At 41.5% G+C, this 19,238-nt stretch overlaps 1 protein-coding gene and 1 long non-coding RNA gene across 3 annotated transcripts in view; one reads left to right on the top strand and one right to left on the bottom strand.

Moving 5' to 3' along the window:
- TENM1 (teneurin transmembrane protein 1) overlaps positions 1-19,238 on the bottom strand; it is a 385,367-nt gene that overhangs the window by 19,360 nt on the left and 346,769 nt on the right. For both annotated transcript variants that reach the window (XM_009198225.4, XM_017954358.3), the window contains exons 23-24: positions 11,396-11,568; positions 10,100-10,335 (exon numbers count right to left, since the gene is read on the bottom strand). In XM_009198225.4, the coding sequence (XP_009196489.2) occupies positions 10,100-10,335; positions 11,396-11,568 (409 nt within the window). The remainder of the gene's footprint in view (positions 1-10,099; positions 10,336-11,395; positions 11,569-19,238) is intronic.
- On the top strand, positions 10,235-18,630 carry LOC116271806. The gene is made up of 3 exons (XR_004180562.1): positions 10,235-10,319; positions 13,749-13,859; positions 14,702-18,630. It is a non-coding gene; the product is annotated as an uncharacterized LOC116271806 (long non-coding RNA).

The raw sequence follows: 19,238 nt of genomic DNA, 5'->3' as shown, positions 1-19,238 counted from the left end.
CTATTGGCCACATGTGTATCTTCTATAAATTGTCTGCTCATGACATTTGCCCATTTTTCTACTGGGGCGTGACACTTTGCTTTTTAAACCTCTGTTGGTTTCAGTTTCTTCATTGGTCAGCTGGAGCTAATGATATTTGCCCTTAATTTGAACTTCTGGAAAAAAAAAAAAAGAAGACCTATCAAATGTTCCATGCCATGAATTGCATCCAGAATACTAGTGATTAGATACTTAAATTATCTGAGGGCAAGTGCTGTTTGTGTCAGGGGTAGGTTTAATTCAGGGAGTACAACCACAAATTGGGACTCTTGACTCTTTATACCATCTGTGGCCAATGTATGTAGTGTTGTCTTGCATAAATATACAGCCACCTGTTGTTATGTGCTTATGTGTTGTTATGTGCACCTAAAAGGTGATAAGAAAAGCACATATTTCCTGTCTTTTGATACAACGGGCTTGGAAGACTATAGGAAACCAGGTGTTCTTTCTTGAACTACCCTTCCTGTGGTTTTACAGCCACATATCTCCAACTGTAATACTGTTCATTTACAATAGCTGTAAAATATCCATGTACTCCCAGAGACGGTTGTAACTGTTGCAATTTATGCTATAATGATAGTTAAAGAGCCAAAGTAACAAGTGATTTCCAGTTCAACTAAATTTGTGGTTTCATTTGTCTGATAGATTAAGTTTACTACTCAAGAACACATTTCTTTTTTTTTTTTTTTTTTCAAGTTTGTGAACATGAAAAATTATTTAATGACAGGCGTCTTGAAATTACAAATCTGTTAAGAACACCACAATAGTCCTACAGTAAAGTTTGTTTCTGGGAAAAAAAATCTAGCACAGAAAGGCTCGTGAATAGCAATTCCTAACGGGAGCACCTTTGTGTGTGTAATTTCTGCTTTGGTTTTAGTGGGGGTTGGGGCATGAACTGAAAGAAATACTTTTTAACTACAAAATATATGCACAGTTGATCTAAATTTACTATAGAAGAAATCTACATTTTTAGGTGATCTTTCAAAATCAGTTGTTGATTTGAATTATCCATTAACTAGTAGGGATTCAAGTTTGCCCCCTTGTCATTAAAATACATATTCATAAAACTTTAAAGTTACACTGAAGAACACATTTCTTAATAAAGTCATTATAGCTACATAAGCAGGGATCACTGTTTAAAATCCACCACAAAGCAAGCAGAGGACAACCCTGCCTAATTTTCTTTCTCTGCCTGTCAAGACGTCTGCTGCTGTGCTTCTCTGTTTATGGAAAATGCACTCTGATATTCCAGTGGTGCTGAAACACTAGTTTCAAAGTCAGGTTTGGAAGTTAATGTAAAATTCAGCTAAGAGCTAAAAAAGAGTGAAGGGACTGAAGATGCCACAGGTTCCTTCCTGAGTCTCCTGGAGAAACCATGTGTGAGAAGCCTGGCAAAGAGAGTGCTTTTGCAGCTGAGCTCTCCCAACCTCCTTTTTTTTTTTTTTTTTTTTTTTTTTTTTTTTTTTTATCTTTTTCTAGCCAGAGTTTTGCTCTTGTTGCCCAGGCTGGAGTGCAATGGCATGATCTTGGTTCACTGCAACCTCTACTTCCCAGTTCAAGCGATTCTCCTGCCTCAGCCTCCCAAGTAGCTGGCATTACAGGTGCCCGCCACCATGCCCAGCTAATTTTTTTGTATTTTTAGTAGAGTCAGGGTTTCGCCATGTTGGCCAGGCTGGTCTCGAACTCCTGACCTCAGGCAATCCACCCACCTCAGCCCCCCAAAGTGCTGGGATTACAGGCATGAGCCACCACGCCTGGCCTCCAACCTCCTTCTTGAGTACTCATGTGCCACCAGACTCTATGATAGGAATAAGAACTAGGCTGAACACTACCGACTACTGGGGTGGTGGGCAAGGCTGAGAAAGCTCCACATTCATACAAGTGCTTTCCTGAAAGATGATAGCGCTTGACCTAAGTGTGGACCATTAATCTTTATTTCTACTCTTGTTTCAGTATTCAATCTACACTAATCCTTTCCCTGGAAAAGAGAAGGAGGAAAAAAAAAAAGACTGAAATTTGGGAATAGCTCCAAGTTAAAAAGGGTATCTTTGGACAGCTGTGCATTGAACAAAACCTTTGAGTTTGGCAACTGACAAGCTACATGGTGTGGTAAGAAAACTGTTTGGTAATAGGTTTTTAATAAGGAAAGATGGATCTATGCTGTAATGCATCCTTTGGTTTCTCTTAGTTTTTTTTTCAGCTATACTAGGAGACAGGCTTGATTATTGTTCATACTAGGACCAGAGAGAAAAGAGGAAAGAGTGTGCTCTGGAGAACCATGAATAGTGTTGCTGGCAGAAATGAAAGGGCCTGTGAAAAGAAGGTATATGGGGAAAAGCAAAGCCCTTTCCTGCTCTTTCTGAGGACTTTGTGTTCTAATTGTTCAAGAGAAAATCCTTTCAACCCTTCTGATTTGAAAGTCATTCAGTTAGAAGAATAACATTGTACTAGGTTGATCTAAAGGCAATTGGTGATATTTAGCTGTTTTTGACCTACACAAAGGGCAATTTGCTATGGTTCAACCGACTACACACTCACACACCCACACCTGTGAATGTGCTGAACTCTGAGCTATGATCACTGCAGTTGATTTTCTCCCCTCCTTAAGGAGAAGGCTGAATTTTCAAGGACACTGTCTAGCATTTTAACTCACTAGACAACTGTGTTACTTGTTTAATTTTTGCTGAAGAACTTGGAAGGTAAATAAGTGAGATGGGCCAAATAGCCATGTCAGAGTTTGGAAGAGCCTGCATTTAATTTTTGTTTTTGAGAAGGAGTCTCGCTCTGTCACCCAGGCTGGAGTGCAATGGTGCGATCTTGGCTCACCACAACCTCTGCCTCCTGGGTTCAAGGGATTCTCCTGCCTCAGCCTCCCAAGTAGCTGGGATTACAGGCACCCGCCACCATGCCCGGTTGATTTTTGTATTTTTAGTAGAGACGGGGTTTCACCATGTTGGCCAGGCTGGTCTTGAAGTGACCCAGTGATCCGCCCGCCTTGGCCTCCCAAAGTTCTGGGATTACAGGCATGAGCCACCGTGCCTGGCCTCCTGCATTTAATTTTTATGAAGTTGTGAGAATGGATAGAAAAGTCACAGTTGGGGCCGGGCGCGGTGGCTCACGCCTGTAATCCCAGTACTTTGGGAGGCCGAGGCAGGTGGATCACAAGGTCAGGAGATCGAGATCATCCTGGCTAATAGGAAACCCCCGCCTCTACTTTAAAAATACAAAAATTAGGCCGTGGCATGGTGGCGGCTGAAGTCCCAGCTACTCGGGAGGCTGGAGTGGTGAGAATGGGCACTGAACCTCAGAGGCGTGAGCTTGCAGTAGCCCAGATGGGTACTGCACTGCTCGTCGACAGAGTGAGACTCTGTCTCAAAAAAAAAAAAAAAAAAAAAGAAAAGTCACAGTTGATCTTAAAAAGTACCACATGCTACTTTACTCTCACTAGTTTTAAGGTAATTCGTATTTGATTTTTAGAGATCAATCACTACATTAATTCCACAGATTTTTTTTTATTGGTATCTCTTGGTAGACAATCAAAAGCTTACTTAAGACTACTTTTATTTCACAGAGATGTCTACCAATGAACAGGGCATATATTCAGTATTAGCCTCAGCCTCTAATATTTCACCTGGAATTCCCATTTTTTTCTTTCTTTTTGAAAGATGACTAAACTTACTTTTTAAAATAGATGGAATAAATGTATAATTTCTCTAGACATTTTATTCTTTAAAAATTATTTCATATTTAACAAGAATCATTGTATGACATTTATGCAGGATTTTCAATTGTTTGTTTACATAATGGTAGATTTCTAGAAAAGAAAAGTTTACATGACATCATCATAATGTTTGATACAAAACTGCTTGAGTTAGAAGGAACCCTTCTGTTCACTCTTACCCAACTACTCACTGTAACTTACAATCACATACAACTAGTTGTTTCTAATTCTTTTGAAGAATTTGATTCAATAATGTAATTTTTTAACTACCAAGACACTCCCTTTACTTTGCCAACATATAGAACCTTATCACCAGAAGGGATCTTAGGAAATGGTCTTTTGAGCCAGACTGCCTGAGTTCAAATCCTGTGATCTCTGCTTACTAGCTGTGTGACCTCTCTGTGCCTCAGTTTCTTCATCTGTAAAATGGGAATGATAATGATAAACCCATCTGATAAGGTGTTATAAACAGTAAATGAGTTAATATGTGGCAGTATACATGGTAAGGCTTCAAGGAACGCTAATTGCTGTTGTTATGGTTAATACTACCACTAATAATAGATCGCACCATCCATGTCCCTCTTTTTATAGATGAGAAAAGTGCAAAATTATGGGCATACCAGTTCTTCCTCAAAATCATACTCATTTTTCTCACTCAACTTTGGCTATGTTATTTACCTTGGACCTTTTTCTCTCTAAGCTAATTTGCCCTTGCTTGAATACTTTGCTGTTGACCAATTCATCTGTGTAACCATACAACAGATATTTAAATTTTTATACCACATCATTAATGCTCATATATAGGTGAAATGGTATATGAAATAATTCTTTCTTTCTAGTTATCTTAGTAAGGTTGATCCGAGATTAACAAAAATAGGCCAGGCGCGGTGACTCATGCCTGAAGTCCCAGCACTTTAGGAGGCTGAGGTGGGCGGATAGCTTGAGTACAGGAGTTCAAGAACAGTCTGGGCAACATGGCAAGACCCCGTCTTCACAAAAAACAAAACAAAACAAAACAAAAACAAAAACAAAGAAACACACAAAAATCAAAAACAAACAAAAACAAAAAACACACAAAAAACAAAAACAAACAAACAGACAAACAAAAAACCCCAAAAATTAGCCTAGCATGGTGCCATGCACCTGGAGTCCCAGCTACTCAGGAGACTGAGGTGGGAGATTCGCTCGAGCCCAGGAGTTAGAGGCTGCAGTGAGCCAAGATCGTACCACTGCATTCCAGTCTGGGAGATGAAAAACAAAAACAAAAAGAAAAACACAACCAAATATAGCAGGTTCTATGATTTGGAAGCCCCAAGAATTCCTGGACCCCCAAAATCAATACTGCCCAGTAGCCTTGACATGGGAAATCTCCTGTCTCCAGGGGGCTCCTTAGGGGGAAAAGCACTGTTACTTGACTGAAAACTGCAGATATATTTTTAAATAGATGAATCTGATTAATCTATCTCCAGTCAGGCTCCCTATCTAAATTTTCACAAAATAAATGCTTCCACCAAACCTGAGGAGAAGGAAGTTAAAATAGTGTTAAGTGAATGAAAATCCAACTCTGAGCGCCCTGTAGCTGAGGACCAAGGCAATTTCTGAGAATAGAGGGAGAGGCCAGAGCCTTCTTGGCTGCCCCCACCAATTCCCCATCATTTATCAGCCTGAGACCCTGCGTTCAACTGAGTTTGTTTCTCCTTCTCAGCTCACATCTGAACACATATGTTTCATTTAAAAACCAACCTATCCTATTCTCAGTTATCTTTGAGTAGAGGAAAAAGTAAATTGTGAGAGTTTTAGATAAGTCCTTGCTTCATTTCACTTGTAAACACATAATAATCCTACTTGATTTTATAATTTTTGTCATAAAGTGCTAAGCCCCCTCCATTGTTTTTCTTTTAATAAAGGAGGCTGCAGTTCAGGGATTTTGCTATAACCTTACAGCTCAGTCTACAAAATCTTATAAACAGCTCTGGGATCCAAAGCTGGGATAAATCTCATATGACAGCATTATTATCCATGGACATAGCAAGGTACAAACTGGATGTAGTTCCTAAACCAGTATGCTTTTGGTGAATGTCCAATTCTTTTACAATTGCCTCTATTGTTATCTGCACTCTAATTTCTCTATTGTCCAGGGAAATGTATTTATGGGGACAGATTGATGCAGCATATGAGCAGATACACTGACTAGATGCAAAAGTGCTTTGCAAGGAAGGAAGATGAGTCAAACACAACTCAGGTTGGGGGGAAATGGATTTTTTAAATAAATGAAATTTCAGGATGTTAATGTGACCTATTTCACTTAATGGAGCTGGTGAAGGATGGCTCAGAGGTAACAAATCCCTTACCTGCTCAGGCTGAGCAGGGTATCATGTTTCCCAAGAGTTTGCCTCCCTCACCTTGAAAGGGATCCTGACTTTGTATGAAAAAAAAATCACTGATTATTCTCCAAAGATAGGTCTATCCTTTTCTGACTTTTTTTTCTTTCCAGCTAAAAGGTCTGGGGGAGGTGTGATCAGCAGCTTTTGGGAACATTTGACATCTATCATCTTACCAAATGGGCCTTTAAATGAACCTGTCATTTTGTCCTTGAACAATTAATGCTTTATGGCTTGCACACTTGCAAATTACAATCACACTTTTGTGTGGGTTTTCAAAAGGGAGCCCCATTTCCCACAGTACAGAAGGGGTTTCTATGTTGTATGACTTGGAAATTCTGTCTCAACAGCTCTGATAGTTCCACCTGCCCTCACTCTGAAATGACAGCTTCACTAGAAGAAATAAATGATTCAGTCCAAGGCATTGAGGAACTTGAGAGCATCAGAGAAGCTTATTCTTTGTATGCTTACAAATGGGTCATTGCATATTTTGGTCCAGGAAGAGAGAAAATTGTCATTAGCTTGTCCCTTGAAAAGCTACCAGAAATGAAGGAACACCATCTCGGAAATAATAACATCAGTGGGGAAAGAGAATTTACTTTGTCAAAATTGGATTCACATGTCCCTTTTGGGAGCATATTCATTTCATTAAATTAGAAATGCCAAATCTGGGGAAATCAAGGCACCAGCGTAAACAAAAAATCACTAGGAATGGGGAGAGCAGGTAAAAATTAACCAGTTAAGCAACCTCCTTCCTCTTTTTGCCTGCTTCATGCTTTTCCTGCCTGGAAGCCAGCCAGTTGTCCTGTGCCTCCCACACTTGCCAGTACATTAGAGTCGATTATTTGTCTCTTTTTGTCAGCATTGAAATGAGGAGTCAGGCCCTTCCAAGGTAGCTCCACTGAGTGAGGCAATGATTTATAGATTAATTATTTTAAGGAACAAGGCAGCACAGTGTGATGCAGCAGAAAGAGTGCCATGCTAGGTGAGGACCTGCATTTCAGCCCTGGCTCTGATCCTTAATAGCTGGTTGACTTTGGGCAAATCACTTAACCTATCTGGGCCTTGGTCTCCTTATCTGTAAATTGAAAGTAACAGTTGACGGCTGTGGTGATCAAATAAAATCCTGGCTATGAAACCATTTTGTTCACTCTGAGGCATGAAACATACGTAAATGATTGTTATTGTTATTAGACTTCTAGGGGCATGCATGGTAACACCACCTGACCAATAAGGGGCCTTGTTTTTCAGTCACAGGACCTCAGGGAGTAGCCTAGAAGTGATAGAGAGAAGAAGGCCTTGAATTTGTTGCCCTTATAATCCAGTCCACAAATCTGCTCAACTCTGCCACAGGATCGGAAATGGGTCACATTATAATTAGTACTAACTAAACACTTTACTTCTTAACACTAATGAGTTCCCAAATGTTTTATGACCATTAGCTTCTCAGGATTAAGAACAATTTGGGATATGGGGTGTAAATTACAGTTTATATTTTCTCTCCATTATCTGTGCATATGGAGGACAGAAAACAGGATGGGTTGTTCTAGAAAATGGAAACTTCCAAGGTCACATAATACAGGATGAGTTATCCTAAAGAATGAAAAATCCCAAAGTCACATAGTATATGATTTGGTTCAGAAAGTTTTATTGAGGCTATAAGCTGGGAGAGGCACTAAGAAATCACGTATTCAATACAATTTTTCTGTGATGAGTCCGTGAGGTCGATAAGCCACATGTAAATAATTCTTACTTTCTCTAGTAGTACACTTTTATTTTGCAGGTGAAAAAAAATTGAAGGCATTTCTTAAACCATTTGTAAAATAGGGTATCAAGGCCAGATTCTCTAACTTCCCCATCCAGGGTTCTACCCAGGAGGTCCTATTTCTCAAAGAATTCCGATAGAAATCTTTACTGCTACCCACGCAGAGGTTTGACTATTTGGATTGGTTTCACTTCTCCATTCAGTGGCATATCTGGCAAACATTCCATTAGAAACTTGTCAATAGAATCGAAACATAAAAATTGACTTGTGCACATAAAAAACTTCAGTAGCTTTTACAAACAAACAAACAAAACCAAACAAAAATAACCACCCACTAAAGTCTGTGACTGTGTATCACCAATAGAACTGATTGAAAAGTGAGCACTGGCTGGGCGCGGTGGTTCATGCCTGTAATCCCAGCACTTTGGGAGGCCAAGGTGGGTGGATCATGAGGTCAGGAGATCGAGACCATCCTGGCTAACATGGTGAAACCCTGTCTCTACTAAAAATACAAAAAGAAATTAGCTGGGCGTGATGGCAGGTGCCTGTAGTCCCAGCTGCTCGGGAGGCTGAGGCAGGAGAATGGTGTAAACCTGGGAGGTGGAGCTTGCAGTGAGCCGAGATTGCGCCACTGCACTCCAGCCTGGGAGACAGAGCCAGATTCCGTATCAAAAAAAAAAAAAAAGAAAAGAAAAGGAAAAAGAAAAGTGAGCACTGCTGTAAATTATTTTGTTCATATCAAGTCATATGACTGGTTTGACTGCCTGTCTCTGGAATTGGGTGGTTGTTTGGTGGTTGTACTTCCACAACCTTAAGGTTACCAAATTTTTACTGTGAGCAAAGAAAATGTAAATGTTAGATATAAGTTCTAAATTTCTTTTCAAAGAATGAACATGTCAGTATGTTCAATTCTTTGCCTTCTACTTTTAAACATAACTTCCTCCTAAAGCAACCTTTTTCAATTACCTACTCCACTGTCTCATTCCGATTACCTGCTCCACTCTAACTCATTCTGATCACCTGCTCCACCCTAATTCATTCACATTACCTGCTACCTGCTCTGCCCTGACTCCCCTCAAAACACTCACCCCATCATTCTCTTTAAATTATCCAATCGGAATTAGTTTAGTCTGTGTGGTCTAACCCTAGTCAATAGGGGAATGACACAGCAGCACATGCGTCAGGGATAAGAACCCCTTCCCCTCCCTTGTCCAAGTGTGTGCTCACAATTGCTCCATCTGTAAGGGGGCACCCTTCTATAGAAGTAACTTGCCTTGCTGAGAATTAAAAAGAAAATTTTATATTCGAGTGCTATTCCTTTTGCGGCACCGAAACTTTATATATACCATAAACCTTCCCAGTATGTCAGGCGTGACACAGGTGCTGAAAACAGATCTGGCCTCAATAGTGAGTGATTATTTCCCACAGGCTGGCAGTTGCTCTAGGGCAGATATTGAATGTTACTACATGTAGAAAGTTGGCCACATCATCCTAACACTGGTTAATGTTCAAGAGGAGACAGGTAGACAGAGTGCTATGGCGATTGTAGGCTTTGTGTGCTGCAGAAAAGCTGACTGAGGTCTCTTGGTTAACTCTGGTGAACTGTGCTTGGTAAGGACTTTAAAACTCCCTAATCTATAACTTCCTCAAGGCAACTCTGAGAACCTCAGCCCAATCTCAGTACCAGTCCTTTATCCCTCTGGCCCTGGATATGTATTCATGGCAATGCTATAATTCACTGATTTTTCCTTTTAACTTGCCTTTGCCCAAATGTTGCCTTTTGTCTCACATCCTTTTGTGTGTACCTGCGAGGTATTTCCAAAGAGCTACCTGAAAAGCAGGGACCTCGGTCAACTCAGTGAGCCTGATAAGCATCTCCAGGGCATGCTGGGAGGGGTGCTGGAGGGCCTCCTTTGACTAAACACATTTCTTCAGTCAGACTTTCTTGGTGCCTGAAATTGCTACTACTAGAGCACTTTAGCTGGCTAATGACAAAGAAAGCTCCTATTAGAATACTCATTTAAGGATACTGAACCATTATCGGCCATTAGCACCCTCTTTTGAATTAGTATATCATATAAGCCAGTCAGTCACCTAGAAAAGCTTTGGAGAAATGGGACTTCAGTTTAGGGAGGCTCTGCAGTTAAAAAAAAACTATAAAAGTTCTATATCTTGTATAAAGTCAAGCCTTACCCTCAGCCTCCTTTCAAAAGCTGAAACGTTGCCTTTGTTTTGCTCCTTCCTCTGCCGCCACTCGATGAGGTTTGCATTGTGCTCTCCGGGCAATGAGATGTTGCATTTGCCCAGGGTAGGGTTGACTGCCCCTGCCAGGATGTGGGGCTCTGAGCTGAGGTTGATCTCCATTCCGCTGGCAAAAGTGACACGCAGGGAACCATCTGGACTCACCCGATAGGTACTCTGAGTATTTTCTGTAGACAGAAGAGCAAAGGAGGAAGAGGGGGAAGGAAGGGAAGAGCAGGAAGCAGAAAAGAGACAGGTTTAGTTTTAGGAGGCATGTTTGGGAAGGGATAAGCAGGTGGGGTGCTGTGGTCTTAACTGCCTTCTGGGCTAGACTACCGCTCTGACAGGCAAACGTGTTCCCTATCCATTTGTGTCTTGTTATTTTCACAGCTGGAGTATCTGTTTCTTGGATAAAAGACTCTTGTCTAACACTGCAGGCTGTTTTTGTTTTTTTTTTTTCTTTTTCCATTTTTAAAGAATTCCCTCCCTCACTGACTTGTTGGATCAGCCTCCTCAGTTTGACATGCTGGGAGCTAGAATGAGAAGAGTATGAAGTTCAGCTTAGCACCTTACCACCTGGGGCCACCATCACAGTTGCTTACTCCACAAAATACCACTAACAAAAGTTGGGACTATTCCTCTTAGAGTGTCTGGCCTCACCACCTAACAACAGAATGAGGACTCAATGACAGGGCAGAGAGAAAGAAATTTCTCTTTGTGCACTTCTCTAGCTTCTAAGACATTCCTTCCAAATCCTATCTCCCTTCCTTCCTTTCTTCTTCTGTTCTTCCTTACTTTTCTGTCTTCAAATAGAATGAGTTTTTAATTCTCTCATTTCACTTATATTCTTGCTTGGTCTGTATCCTAAGATTTTCCTTTTTCTTCACCCATGTTGGCATTGATCTAGAATGCTAAGCTCAGCTGGAGCCCAGGCTCCAGTTATTTAATATAACCTAGCCAGACCCTGAAAGAGCTTTGCAAACAGCTGGGTGTTGGGAAATGAGTTGATAGCAGAGCAGACTTGGCAGGGATTGAACCTCATGACTCCTACAGAGATGGGCCCAAAGTTGATATGAGAACTTGTAAAAGGTGTGAATTTTGTCTGTGTTTCAACTTCCATAGCTGGAAAACGGGAAGAGTACATCTTCTCAGCTAGAGGTGTATTCTGTTTACGAATGGTGTACACAGGTTTCAGGGTGGATGTTGATAGGGGCTGTTACAGACAGATATCATTGGAAACAATCTTACCTTGTTTTAAAATATATATGGTACTAGTTGCCGTCAAGTTGGTTGACATGAGGACATTTTCGCGGTTGGAAGTATCTAGCTCCACTTTTGTCAGCTTCTCCAGGTCACTGTGGAAGCTGCTGACCTCTCCAGTGGGAAACGTTGCGTTGGTCAGATGTCCCTCGGGGTCATACCTGAGGAATGTAACCAATCCCAGCTTTGAAGCCTCTCAGCAGTGATAACAGGCCTTTGCAAAATAAAAATCACTTGGCAGCTAATACTGTTTAACTTTGAGTGATAACAAGTATTATTAACCTTGTTCAATAAGAAGAAAAAGGTCAGAGAGATGATTAATCAAACGAAGGTATTTTTTTGCAGCTTCTGAATTCTTGATGACTTCCTTGGGCTGTGCTGTTTTACAGAAAAAATATATCTGGTAATGAATCACCAGGGTGGAACACTGATTTATGAATCATGTCCTGCTGTGTGCAATGTTGCATGGAGGCCTCCGTTTGCAATTTGGGTCGATCCCATTAGATGTGATGGATTACAAAGCCCAGCAGAGGGTGCTGTTGTCAAAGCAAAAGAAGGTACAAAAGGGCCCTCAAAGGCTGAGAAGCCAATATACTGACTTTGCGTTATGATGGGAAAATTATAATTTGCTGCTGTTTAAGTTGCCAAATTTGAAATGAATGAATCATTCTTCCAACAAAATGAACAGGCACAGAGGATAATGGAAACATGTTCATTAAAACATTCTGGAGCCCCCTGATCTTGATGTCACTTAAATTTTAAAAATCTTTTTAGAGTATAGTACATAATGTTTTGTAATTTGTCTACATGAGTAAGAGACAAAAAAGGGATAATAGGCTATAACCTATATCTAGAAATATAGTCTAGGGAGTTTACTTTTCCAAAAAAAAAATCAGAATTATTGGCAATCTCACTGTCCTCCAAATGAAAACTGCTTCCCTGAAGGCTTTTGATGTGGAGCTGTTCTTTTATTGCCAGTAGAACCATGAAAAATAAACACTTCATTAAAAGTAAAGACATGCACTTGGAAACCCATTACTGTTTTCTTTTCAAGTTCCAAATTACAAAATATTTAAGCACTTTTATTTGCCTTTTAAAATGTTAAACAATTATATTCTTTTTACCCAAAATGAGCAGGATTCAGCCTGGACACAATGGTAGAGACTGGCTGTACTACTCCCTCCCCCAACAAGTACACAAAGTGGCATAGTAATTCAGTATTAATCCATTATATTCTAAAGAACTCAGCCTGGGTAGTTGCTCAAATTTTAATAACTATACCAGCCTTTGGAAGGCTTGGGAAAAGTGGTTGGACTGTATTTTATAGGACAGACTTGAACTTGAGCCTATACATAATGCCACCTAAAGTTCAGTTCTGCATATACATGGGCGTGTGTGTGTGCACACACGTATACACTATCAGTTAAAACAGTCACATATGTGAATAGAATGAATCAAGTAGGTTATTGACATCACAGATATGCCAAGCCTTAAAATTGGGCGTCTCCTTTGTTTAAATGGATTTCAGCCAAAATGGTTGGCACATTGCTACTATGCAGCTAAGGATTCATTATCAAAGAAAGACTGAAGAGTGCTGTTTGTTTCTGGGGTTAATAGCAAAATCCTTCCCTCTGCAAAGACTGCCCATGTTCTGCCTGCTGTGGGGCTCTGTGGCTACGAGAAGCAGGCTGCTGGCAAGAACAGAGCATGGGAAGGCTCAAATACCCACTTTAGCCCCAACTTTGTCTGTTTGGTCTTCCTTCCAGGGGAGGAAAACAATAATATCCAGCCTTTTAAAAAAAATAATTAATTTTTTTTTTGAGACAGTCTTGCTCTGTCACCCAGGCTGGAGTGCAGTGGCGTGATCTCGGCTCACTGCAACCCCGCCTCCCGGGTTCAAGCAATTCTCAAGCCCTAGCCTCCCCGCGTAGCTGGGATTACAAACAAGTACCACCACATCTGGCTAATTTTTGTATTTTTAGTAGAGACGTGTTTTCGCCATATTGGCCAGACTGGTATTGAACTCCTGGCCTCACGTGATCCCCCTGCCTCAGCCTCCCAAAGTGCTGGTATTACAGGCGTGAGCCACCGCACCCAGCCCAATGTCCAGCCATTATTCTCCCAAGGTAGAGGAGACAGGAGTTTGCAGGCAGTAGACAGAGGGAAGCTGCTGCATGCCTTTCTTATCAGGGGAACTGTGGCCCCAACAACCTGGATTATGCAGGCACTTCCTCTCTGTTTCACATGAGGCACCAGCAACTTTGCCTCATTGGTTTCCCTTTCCTGATTTCTAAAGGGATTCCTCAACCCTTGGCAAGCTCACTCTTTATCATTCTTCTAGGAAAGCTGATCTTAGATGCTGTGGATGCAGGTTCCACATGGACTTTGCAACTTGGGGGCAGTTTCCTTCAGTCACACAGCCCCTTGTTTTAAGGGAAGATCTCATATAAAGGTAAGATCAGTGGTTGCATCCACTCATCAGAGCAAGATAACAAGATCAGATACCAATTGAGCATGGTATCCATGCATAGGGGTACAAGGGTCAGAATTCCCAATGAACTTTTGCAGTGACCTGTGGCTAAATCTGGTTTCCTAGTCCACCCACCCAAACACCTTTTCAGCTAAGTTACTGGTGTTCTTTGTCCTAAACATTTTAAAGTTTATTTCCAAGAGCACAGGCATATTCCTACATATTTTGTACCCATTCCTACTTCCAATATTGACAGTAGTATATTCAGAGAGGCAAGCTAAAGATTCCTAGATAAGGCTGTAATTACCCAGATAGATTTAGCTGGGAGACTGCTTCGTGTATGTGTATGTGTGTTTGTGTGTGTGTGCGTACGTGTGTGTGTTTTCTGGTGAAGGAGGCAATGGTTTTGGGAATATTTCCCATGGGCCTGTCCAGTTGTTGGGTAGCTGGAAAGTTATATTGCCTCATTTCCTTTCTGTGGCCAGAGAGGCCAATGAATGTGTACATTTGACTGTAACTCCATGATAAACAGAGCACCCCAACTCCAACACACTCACATACCCCAATTCTGCTAGTCACAGTTAAAGCAATCACATTTGGTGGTATCTACAGGGTGGTGTCTCTGATGCTCAATATGGCTTTGGATCAAAACATATAGATCCCACCTCTCTTCTGTTGGGTCATTTCCAAAGGAAGAACAATAGGCAGATGTACACATCAGTGGGTAATTCCTACAACTTTGGAAAGATTGCTCAAAGTGAATAAGAAATAGGGGGAGACTTTGATTTCCTATAGCTTACTTGAGTTTTTTTCCGTCATCACAGGGGAATGCATCTTTCCAGACTGAATGTCGAAGAAACAAGTTTAATCAAAATCTCTTCTGCTGTGTGTTTCCCTTTGGTGCCTTCATCCTTTGGTGCAGAGAGTACAAGCCGATCTGCTCCAACTGATCCCCTCAGGCCACAGCATGGGAGCAAACCCATCCTCTCTGCCTGCAGGGCAGAGCACTCACCTAACCAGGCTGCAAATTATAGCTGGTGAATTGTGCCATCAGGAAATGACAGTTGCCTTCATAGTCATCAGAAGTGGGTTTGGTAAGAGGAGATTTGATATCAAATTGTCCCTTGCTGTCCTGATTTTACAGAGTTCCACTGTGATGGTCCCAGAGGGCACCAGCCAGTTAAGTATTGAGTACACTCAGCCAGTTAAGTATTGAGTACACTCACCCTTTTCCTCAGCACTGTCATAGGCTGTGTGCATGTGCACTTGAGTGTGTGTGTGTGTGCATGTGCACACATGTGCACCCCAGTGCATTTATAAAGAAAATTCAGAATCCATTCTTGTCCTTGAAAAGCATATAGTTTAGTTGGAGAGATGATATTTACACATGATTAAAAATATATTTGGTCTGGTATTTTCTCATAAGGGATAGCTTGCCCTTTCCTTTGAGGACAATTTAAGCCAGAGTTAAACTGTTGAGAATAAAACTAGAGGCTCCTACATCTTTGCTTTTAAAAAATATTGCAGATAATAGAAGATAAATTCATTACTTATTCTTTTAAAGGAAATATGAAAGAGTCAGACCCTCTTTACACTTTCATGTCAGAAAGCTGACCAACCTAATAAGAATTCTTTAGGAAATATGAGATTCCCCTTTCCTCACCAATAAATTCCTTTGGCTTCCTATGATTCAGTTCCAAGTCCATAATGCCCTTCTATCTTCATTTGTCCTTCATTCAATAAATATCAGAGTCTTGTGCTAGGGACCAGGGATACAGTGCTGAATGAAATTCACAGTCTAGTAGGGCAGATAAGATATCCACACAAATAACTCTAATGCCAGAATATTGCCATGTATTTCTGTAAAGAAGAAACTGTAGAATCTCAGAAGAGGCAGAGGTCATTTCCAGCTGGGCTGAGCAGAACAGGAGGAGGAAGAGCAGAAGCAGGTGGTGTTTGAATCCTAGAAGGTAGGTAGAGATTGGGGAGGGGAGGAAGGCATTCCAAATAGAGGTATGAAGAAAGGCACGTTGACTGATGGGATGTCTACTGGAGGACCAGCATTGCTGGAGCACAAGGTTCCTCTAGGAGGGTAGTGAGAGATAAGGCTTAGACAACAAAGAAGCATAGACAGTTTTTCAAGGGGATAAAAGGATGATCCAAACAGTGTTTTGGTGGCAATGAGTCTTGGAAGGGGAGACAAGGAGCAAGGAGAACTGTTAGGAGGCTGCAGCCTCACTTCATACAAGAGAAGATGGTGGTCTGTTGCCTTCGTTAAATATATTGTGATTGCCTATCATTGGGATTTGTCTTCCCTGCTAGTCTGTACAATTCTCACATCTTTAGAGGGAGGACACAGTGTCTCATTCATTTTCATATTCTCTGTGTCTGGAACAGAGTAGATTCTCACTCCATGTACTTGTTGAATGAGTATAATTAGGATGCTGCTAGTGAAAAAAAGGATGTGGGTGGATATGAGAGCCAATGTGGTTATAGAACAGACAGAACCATCGATAGTGCTTCTGGGAGGGCACACTCAGGTTACATAGATGTGCTATGGAGTTCAGCTAAACTTCCCTACCAGCCTTTGTTACTTCTGTTCACTCTCCATCTTTATTTCAGTTCTTCCCAGAAATACCCACGATAATTCTGTTTTACCCACTCTTGATCCTTATTAAGGGCATAAAGCACAAGGAGAGGTGACTGAGCAAGGGTGTCAAGTCTCTATTTCTAAAGATCTGAAGGAATAGTCAACATTTCTATGTTCTTGTTTAATTGAAATCATTCCCCTGCCTGGAGGCATGGGGCTAAACTATACAATGCCTTAGTTCCTTTTCTACTCTGGGATTCTGGAAGGCATTGGAAACATCACATGTGCTTGGAATGACTGATCATTACATAAGCATTTCTGCATGGGAATCACATCCTATCCCCAGGCAAATATCTCACCCAGAGACATGGCTTGTTTACCTTGCCCCCTACCCCCTCTGATCTTATAAGGGAGAAGGGGAAATCTGTCATTAGCCATCCATGATAAAACTGGTCATTTGTAAAACAGTCTAAAAGGTACCCAGAGATATTATGAAGGCTTCTCCAACTTGTCAGTGGGTGGCATTTTTGTTGTTGTTGTGGTTTTTTGTTTTCTTGATGGGAGGAGAGAATGTGTTAATAAAGTCTGGAAACAGAGAATGCAGAAGACCAAGGAGCAAGAGATCATGTAAATGGAGAGTCTCCTTTGAGTGGGAGGGCTTCCCACAAAGGGCAAGGGGCCTGAGGAACTGTCAACTCAGAATGGACCAGCAGCAGTGACATGACTGATGCTTTGGCCTTAGTCTGGGACCTTTTCAGTTTAGTGGAGCAGAATCCTTTGCCAGGGAAACAAACAAGGGCAACCTGGCTACTCTTGCAGCCTTGTGGAGAATGGCTTGTCTGCTGTGTGAGTTGCTAGGTCCTTCCCTCAGATCTCAGCTGCTGCAGGGTTATTACAATTAGGAGCCCACCCGTGCCGCCTTGGGCCAGTATTCCTGCCTTGACAATCAATTCCTTGTTAGCTGTTTCTCTGTGGTCAGCTTTTCCCCCTGACACTTGGGACACTCATGGGCAGTGATGCATCAAATACTAACACTTGGGGTGTGCAATTCTGATCCTGGTCCAAGTCAAATGGAATTATGAAAATCAGTGAACTATATAAACAACATCACACTACATAATAAAAGTCCATGCACTACCACTACACAAGATGCATTTTAAAATCCCATTTGGATTATCCACTGTTCAGGGTCATCTATGTCATTTTTCCTCGTGATCGCCGCAGATAATAGAAAGTTGAATGGATTACTGACTGGGCTACCTTTACACTGCAGTCTTCCATCCTGCCAAATTTCACTTCTGTTTCTCTCGTGCTCATCTCAGAACAGAATTTCTATTTCCACCTTTGCAAACAATTTGTCCCCTTGTCCACACAAAGAAGCCTCCCTTTTACCTCGGGGAATTACTCGAGTTCTTTTAGGAGGGCCTGGTATCAGTGGTATGGCAACCTTCTACCGACCTTAGCACTGCTCTGACCTTGACTAGAAGAGTAGGTCAAATGCTGTGTTCTCCAACTTCAGAAGGACAAGAGAAAACTTGAAAGGTGCTCAGAACTAGCCAAAGCACTAGAGGACAAAAGTGAAAAAAGTCAGATATTGTATCAAGACTGTAGGAAGAATTAGTCACATTATGAAGGCTGGAAAGTTGCTCATTTCTGTTTACAGGCAAGAAGGGACAGGAGCTGTGTTTTGTTAAGGACTGCTGTTCAGCACCAGAATTGACTGCGTCAGAAGAAGAGGTACCTTCTCCTTTCAACAGATGCTATTTGACCAAGAGGGTTTCAATATAATTCTGACTGGAGTTAAGAAGGTGGGAGAAAGAACAAATGGTTATTCAGCCTCCCTTTTCATCTCCTGGTGCTACCCTATTTCTCTTTTCCTGCTACTTGAGGGAAACTTTCTAGCCCTCTAGATTTTGTATGGTCACTCTCGTAAGCCCACATGATCCTCCTTTTTCTGGAAGGCAGTGTGGCAGCAGTGGAAAGAACACTGGAATAGAAGGTCAAGGACCTGACTCTGGATAAGCCAACTAGCATATGAATGGGCAAGTTACTTCCCTATTCTGGGTCTCAGTTTCTTCCTTTGTAAAATGACATCTAATGTCTCTTTGTGGCCACAAATTTTTTATTATTATACTTTAAGTTCTAGGGTACATGTGCACAACGTGCAGGCTTGTTATATATGTATACATGTGCCATGTTGGTGTGCTGCACCCATTAACTCGTCATTTACATTAGGTATATCTCCTAATGCTATCCCTCCCCCCTCCCCCCACCCCATGACAGGCCCCGGTGTGTGATGTTCCGCTTCCTGTGTCCAGGTGTTCTCATTGTTCAATTCCTACCTATGAGTGAGAACATGCAGTGTTTGGTTTTTTGTCCTTGTGATAGTTTGCTGAGAATGATGGTTTCCAGCTGCATCCATGTCCCTACAAAGGACATGAACTCATCCTTTTTCATGGCTGCATAGTATTCCATGGTGTATATGTGGGTGGCCATAAAATTTCATGACTACTCCCATGTGGATGTCTGTGTTTCTCATAACTTAGTGGCTCGAGATTGGCTACTCAACAATGATGTTAGTTGATACCTTTTCACTCACTATTGGCCAAATCCTGGTTACCGGCCTGGGCCCCATTCACCATGAGAATCTTGCCTGCCACACAGTGCCTGCATCAATTTGATGCCAGTGGAAAACAGGCACACAAACTGATATGACAACAAAATTATCTTCTCTCTTCAGCATCATCAATTTCCCCCTCTATATTAGATCA

This window comes from Papio anubis, chromosome X (genome assembly GCF_008728515.1).
Source record: "Papio anubis isolate 15944 chromosome X, Panubis1.0, whole genome shotgun sequence".
In the NCBI taxonomy this organism is placed as follows: domain Eukaryota; kingdom Metazoa; phylum Chordata; class Mammalia; order Primates; family Cercopithecidae; genus Papio; species Papio anubis.
The sequence above is the reverse complement of the archived record's forward strand: the minus strand, read 5'-3'. Positions and strand labels throughout refer to the sequence as shown.